The sequence below is a fragment of the Spodoptera frugiperda genome, chromosome 2 (genome assembly GCF_023101765.2).
Source record: "Spodoptera frugiperda isolate SF20-4 chromosome 2, AGI-APGP_CSIRO_Sfru_2.0, whole genome shotgun sequence".
Lineage (NCBI taxonomy): Eukaryota > Metazoa > Arthropoda > Insecta > Lepidoptera > Noctuidae > Spodoptera > Spodoptera frugiperda.
In genome coordinates, this window is record NC_064213.1 from 5,249,780 (window position 1) to 5,257,260 (window position 7,481).

A 7,481-nucleotide genomic window follows, 5' to 3' on the forward strand; every position below is an offset into this window, starting at 1 on the left:
GTTTAATCGTTAGATTGATAGTATGATTAACGAATCAAGAACAAAAGTTATTTAAAAAAACCCACCTTTTAGGTGGAAATTATTTTCATTTCAGCAATTAAAAGGATATGAAAAACATTTCCATACAAATAAGTGTCCAATTTCACAGTCCTTAATAACACTACATACATACATACCTACAACATTTCTTTTCCACTTCGAAGCTCCATGAGACCGCAGCTAAGGTGTACTAGATCACAGTAGGGAGTCGGCAGGGGTCGCTGCGGTCGCCTCGTCTCGTGGGACCAGTGCTAGAGGTGAAACGCGACGTGCATACTCTGCGAGCCCGACCGAGGAATCCACCTTGTTACATCGCACTGAGTGTGCGGGCCGGAGGGATCGGGCTGTGGATCGTTTCCTCGACGTACCCGTGATTTGGTCAGGGAGCCAGTGGACTGTATGATGTTGGTGGAGAAATAACTCTTGTACTGATTTAGCACAATACTTTAATGAACTGATTTTACAAAAGAACGATATTAACACAGTGGATTTATGCGACTACTCAATTAACTTAACATTAACACACTCTGACGAATATAATAAGTACGTGACGTAACAAAGGTTCAATTACAACTAAGCGACGTCTCTCGAGGGGCCGTCTTTTTATAAGCGGGCCGCGCAAACAAGATCGTTCCTGTCCTGGGTGTACGTCGCGGCCGTCGCCGCGTTACGAACAAGTTCGTACAAGCCCAGGAGCATGTCTAAACCAGACAGCGGCGGCGCGGAACAAAGGATTGCCGCCGCTCGCCTTTGATATTCGTGTTTAGACATGCTTTTTAACAGGAACGATCATGTCTGAAACACGTCGCGGGTGGCTCGTTACTTTCCATTGCTGTCGTGCACACTTCTCCCGCCGTCGCCATCAGGCGACTCCGTGGGGAGCACGACAATGCGCTTTGTTGGTCTTCGTAGTTCAAGTCCTCTGGTTATGACGTCTACCACTCGTACCTCTCCATCCGCACCTGGTAGCACTCGCGTCACCCTTCCTTTGGGCCAAGTGTTGCGGGGGAGGTTAGGGTCGCAGATAACAACGACGTCTCCAACCTTGGGTGGGGTGCCGCTGCCGTAGGGCTCCCGCCGGTTTTGTAGGAGTGGCAGGTATTCACGGACCCATCTTCGCCAAAAGACGTCTGCGAGCGCTTGGGCGCGTCGCCATTGTTGTCGTGCTGTGACGTCTGCTGCGGTGAAGTTACCCGGTGAGGGTACATGTGGGTTAGGCCCAATCAAAATATGGTTAGGTGTGAGAGCTTCGGGCTCGTCTGGTGATACGTTCACATGTGTGAGTGGCCTGGAGTTGACAGTATTTTCCACTTCTACGAGTAGCGTAGCGAGGGTTTCCTCAGATGGGTGAACTTCCTTCAATGTGACGTATAGTGATTCCTTGACTGCCTTCACCATTCTTTCCCAAGCTCCGCCCATAAACGGTGATGCGGGCGGTATGTACCTCCAGCTTATAGACCGCGCGTGTGACTCACAACCTAAAGCGCTTAAGGCGCTTTCACCTAACTCCCTATCAGCCGCTTTAAAACAGGTGGCGTTATCACTCCATATTTCTTTCGGACTACCTCTCCTACCTATGAATCGCCTGAGGGCGGCGATAGCTGAATCTGCGCTAAGCGACCTAACTATTTCTATATGTACTGCTCTACATGTTAAGCAAGTAAATAAGGCTCCATATCTTTTCTCTTTGTGCCTACCTACAGTGACAGATATAGGGCCGAAATAATCTAATCCAGTAAAAGTGAAAGGACGTGCATGGTGAGCTAAACGAGGGTACGGTAGATTTCCCGTAGAGGGATTAGCTGGCTTTGCTTTTCTTATTCTGCAATATAAACAGCCCTTGATAACATTTTTAACAGATGGTCTTAGTTTTGTAATCCAAACGCGCTGTCTTAACTCATTCACTGTTATCTCGGTCCCGCCATGATGTAGACTTTCGTGTATGTACGCAATATATAACCTCGTATACCCGTGCTGACCCTCGAGTATAACAGGGTTTTTTATTTCTTCATTTACGTCTTGCACTGCTGTTATTCTCCCGCGCAAACGTAAGACACCTGCGCTGTCTAAGTATGTACTTAGCACTGATAACGGGCCGTCGCCGGGTGTCGCTTTGTTATCTCGCATGGCGGCGATTTCTTTTGAAAAGCTTTCGGCTTGTGCGCCCTTGATCCATTGTTCTTCGGCGCGTTTAATATAAGAAGCGGGTAATGTTATGTAGTTATTGGCTGTTTTATTATTTGATGTAGTTTGCGTATCTTTTTTAACGGGTTTGCTTTTATTTATGCTTTTCCACGTTGGGTCTTTTGAAACCTTTTTCTTAGTACACTTATACTCAACAGTATGTTTAGCAGGTCTACAAAGGTCGATGAACTGAAGTACTCTTGCAGTCGTCCTTATCAGTCGTATCCATTTGGAGAAACGAGTAATAATTGGAAGATGTTCGTTGATTTTTGTGTCGTTGATTAAATTACATTTGACTCGTTCTTCGCCCGTGTCCATGGGGGCGATGACCTTTTTATCCTGTGGCCATTCATCTCTGCTTTTTCTAAGGAACTCGGGGCCGTGAAACCACCTATGATCCGAGTTAAAGTATTCCGGCGTGTTGCGTGTCGCGTCGTCTGCGACATTATCTTTCGAGGGTAACCACTTCCATTCGTTTTTCTTCGTAAGTTCCTCAATTTCAGCGACACGATGCGCTACGAAAGTCTTGAACGTGCGTGGTTCAGCTTGAATCCAGGCTAGTGCGGTGGTAGAGTCGCTCCAGTATGTCAGGTTATTCACCTCATAATCATGTTCCTGTACAACCGTCCTGGCTAGGCGCGCTCCTAGTAGCGCAGCTTGTAGCTCTAATCTAGGTATTGATACAGGTTTGAGTGGGGCTACCCTGCTTTTGGCTGCCGCCAAGGTCACTTGTACGCTGCCATCTGACCTTTCAGTTCGCCAGTACACCGCTGCGGCGTATGCCTCCTCGCTTGCGTCTACGAACGTATGTACTTCTCTTGCTATGACGTCGCCGTAATCGTAGCAACGTGGGATCTGCAACGTTTCTATAGTACTAAGTGACTTCATCCATTCTTTCCACTTTGGTTGCAGCTCCTCGGGTAAAGGCTTGTCCCACTCCGTTTTGTACTTCCATGTGTTTTGAAGTATTCTTTTAGCTGGTATAGTGATAGGTGATATAATTCCTAGTGGGTCGAATACAGACATAATTATGCTGAGTGCCTCACGTTTGGTGGGTGGGCGTGTGTTGTTTAATAATACTTCAGGTGTTTTGTTTTTATTGATTCGAAATATAAAGCAATCTTTCTTAGTATCCCATCGTAATCCTAGGGCTTTCTCCGAATCGTCGCCGCCTAATACTTTTATATCTTGTGAAGGTGCGAGGTCATTGTTTAACACATTTTTATTATTTGATATCCAACCACATAAAATAAAGTTGGCTTTTTTATGAATATAATCTACTTGCGTTGTTATTTTCTTGGCTTCCTCTTCGCTGGAAAAACTTTGAAGATAATCATCCATATAGTGATTATTTATTATCGCTGACGCGGCGGCTGGATATTTATCGGCAAATTCTTTGGCGTTGCGGTTTTTTATGTATAACGCCGTGCATGGAGATGACGTAGCGCCAAATATAACAGATGTCATGCGATATTGGGCTGGCGGTCCATTTCGTTGATCACCACGCCATAAAAATCTCAGAGCATCGCGATCTTCTTCTCTTATCTTTATCCTCATAAACATTTCTTTTATGTCCGCTGACACAGCTATTTTATTTTGACGGAAACGCATTAAAACTCCGGGCAGTGATTGTAATAGGTCAGGTCCCGGTAGAAGTAGGTCATTTAGGCACAGACCCGCTGACTTTGATGCTGCGTCATGTACAAGTCGTGGCGGCTTATGTGGCTTGGCTGGGTTGACTACTGGGAAGTGAGGTAAGTACCAGGTTTTATTCGGTGTGCATGTCTCGGGTGCTTTTTCTGCATAGCCCGAGTTGAATAGATTGTCAAGGCGTTGCAAGTATTGACTCTTGAGATTTTCATCCTTATCTAGACGCCTTTCTAGACTTTCTAGTCGTTTTAGTGCACCTAGGTAGTTATTCGGGATTCTAGGTTCATCTTCTTTCCATAATAGTCCCGTCTCGAAGCTGCCGTCGGGCAAACGTCGACTCTTCTTCTCTAGGATATCTAATGCTCGTTGTTGAGGATCATCTTTAGGTATCCTAGGTTCTATACCTAATGATTCTAATTTGAAAAAGTTTTTCATTGTTTCTTCAATTGGTTCCCGATTTTCTTTACTTTGAATGTGACCGCAAAATGTATCTACGATTTTATTTACGGAATATTGACATCCATGCAACACCCAACCGAGTTTTGTGTATGATGCTACCGGTTGATCACGCGCACCTGTACGTGTTTTTGTGGCTACCAATAAATGCCAGTTATCTTGGCCAATCAAGATCATCGGTCGCGCGTGTTCATAAACAAGAGTGCTACGTATGTCGTCTAAATGTTTGCAATTGTTTATGTCTTCAGTTTGTACAGTTTGCGCCATGATTTCCAACCTAGTTACAGTGCGCGCCGACTCTATCTTCTGTGGGGCGCTATGGTGCTTGCCTTGTATGTGGAGATTGACGGTTCGGCTTTGTTCATGCTTGACCTCTGTGCCTATACCTTGTATCCACATAGAGCTTGCTGGCCCATCTATACCTAGGATGTCAGCTACGGTCGCGTCTAACAAGGTAACTGTACTACCATCGTCTAACAAGGCGTACGTATCTAAACTTGAATGTGGTCCGCTCAATGTTACGGGAACTATCTTTAAATACGCGCGGCGGTTCTTAGGCGAATTCGTTGATCGATCCCGCGCTGACGTCACGGATTCGGGGGTGATAACAGGTGTCTTCACCGACGGTGCGGGCCGCGCTGTACTGTTTGTCGCTTCAACTTTACGCTCTTTATGTAATAGTTTGTGATGTTTCATACTGCATCCATTTATGTTGCAAATAGGCGCTTTACACGTTAATCTTCTATGTTTATTTCGTAAACATTTAAAGCACACGTTATTTGATTTTACTATGTTCCAACGAGTATTTATGTCTAATTCTTTAAATTTACTACAGTCTGGCAATTTGTGCCCGAGTTGTTTGCATGCCGGGCATCGCTCATTTAATGTTTTCTTCTTATTTACAACGAACGTGCGCTCAACTCTGCGCGGCCGTCGTACATCAATGGCGCTATCACTATCCCGCTCTGGCTGTGCGTACGCGCTACGCTTGTCGGCCTCTTCATTCATGAACATAGATAAGAGCTTTAATACGGGGGTATCTTCAAGCTTTTTATTTGCCGCGTAATCGTACCATTTATTTTTTAATATTGGCGTTAACTTATCTATTATAGATTGCGACATTTCGGGGCTGTGTAAATAGTGAATTCTTTTTAGTGCTTCTATTGTACCTACTGTGTTTGCAATACGGCTAGCAAATATACAAATATCCCTAGGGTCATCCTTTAATCTAGGTAATAATTTTACTTTCTCTAATTCGGTCATTATCAAGGCCTCAGGTCTACCAAAACGTCTTTCTAGTGCATCTAGAATGACCTGAGGGTCAGATTGACTAAATAGTAGGCACTCTACAGCTTCCTTTGCGGCGCCTCTGAGGCTTAACCTAATCCTAGCAATATTTTCTACGCTAGAAAAATACGTGTGTGAGTCACAATACGCGGCCTTATACGCTATCCACTCACCGGGTTTTCCATCGAAGACTGGTAGCCGCTGCATGTACTTCGGTGGCTCTCTCGAACTGCGCGTGACTTGCGCTAGTGCCGCGGCGAGGGTTCCTACGTCTATTAGTTTATCACTAATATTGCCGTGTGACACTTCACTCGCGATATTGCCCTTTGTATTCGCACACACACTTTCACGCACTTTGCCGTAGCCGTCGTCGTCTCGCAGCGGCTGCGCGCCCGCCGGGGCGCCGGTGTACGTCGCTCGCGCTGCGTGGGCTGCGTCTCTGCTGATCCTCCCGCCGCTGGCGTCGTGAGGCGGCGGCCGAGTCTCACCTCCGGGTGGCGGCGCGGGTCGCGCTAGCCACGTTCCAATCCTCACGGAGGCGAGGTCGTCCATCAACTCTTCGTCGTCGCTCGACTCAGCTTCGACTCTGAGGCGCTGCAGCTGTATTTCTTTCAGCCGTCGCCTTGCCTGTGCTTGCTGGACTTCCATATCAGCCAGCTGTAGCTGTTCTTTCAGCTTTCGTTCTGCCTGCGCTTGCTGTACATTCATGTCAGCCAGCTGTAGTTGTTCTATGGCCTCTAGCTCTGCGAGGCGCTTCTTTTTCGAACACGTGGAACGGCGTGACCTCGTATCGCTGGGCTTGAGTGTGGCGTCGATGTTAGTAGTCGCCGTAGACCCGCTTCCTGTGTCCGTCACTCGGACCGAGCTCGATTCTGGTGCCGGGGTGGTGGCACCCGGTCCGGCGGTCACAGAAAGCTCTTGCTGGGTCTGCTCTCCTTTGGACTCTCCACTACGGCTGCGTGTTAGCACCATGTTGCTGGAACTTGATTTGGCTCTGAAGGACCAGAATGTGCGGGTCGGAGGGATCAGGCAGTGGATCGTTTCCTCGACGTACCCGTGATGTGGTCAGGGAGCCAGTGGACTGTATGATGGTGGTGGAGAAATAACTCTTGTACTGATTTAGCACAATACTTTAATTAACTGATTTTACAAGAAAACGATATTAACACATAGTGGACTTATGCGACTACTCAATTAACTTAACATTAACACACTCTGACGAATATAATAAGTACGTGACGTAACAAAGGTTCAATTACAACTAAGCGACGTCTCTCGAGGGGCCGTCTTTTTATAAGCGGGCCGCGCAAACAAGATCGTTCCTGTCCTGGGTGTACGTCGCGGCCGTCGCCGCGTTACGAACAAGTTCGTACAAGCCCAGGAGCATGTCTAAACCAGACAGCGGCGGCGCGGAACAAAGGATTGCCGCCGCTCGCCTTTGATATTCGTGTTTAGACATGCTTTTTAACAGGAACGATCATGTTTGAAACACGTCGCGGGTGGCTCGTTACTTTCCATTGTTGTCGTGCACACTGAGATACCGAGGAAATTGTACGGCAGAGATAGCGACGTGTGTTGCTGCGCGGATAAATAATTTTGAAAAACGAATTTCTTGTGTAAAGATAGGTTTCTTCGTGTGAGTATATGATATATCTTGAGGATGGTTAGGAACTTATTCGTAACAGTTTTTTTTTTTCAAAACGTCGCTTAAGGTTTTCCTACTCTATAATAATAATAATTTAAGCAATTTTAAGCTTTTTTGTAAAGTTGGCATTCTCACTGACAGTCGACAGATGTGTTAAGGATATTGTATACATACCGAAGGTAAACTACATGCCAAAAAATTGTGTAAAATGTTCCAAGTA

At 46.3% G+C, this 7,481-nt stretch overlaps 1 protein-coding gene across 1 annotated transcript; it reads right to left on the bottom strand.

Annotated features, from left to right (window-relative positions):
- Positions 1 to 468: 468 nt before the first annotated feature.
- LOC126911492 (uncharacterized) lies at positions 469 to 7,151 on the bottom strand. Its single transcript, XM_050698881.1, has one exon. It carries the CDS (start codon positions 6,586 to 6,588, stop codon positions 859 to 861), a length of 5,730 nt encoding a protein of 1,909 aa, XP_050554838.1. The 5' UTR covers positions 6,589 to 7,151; the 3' UTR covers positions 469 to 858.
- Between the last annotated feature and the right edge of the window lie 330 nt (positions 7,152 to 7,481).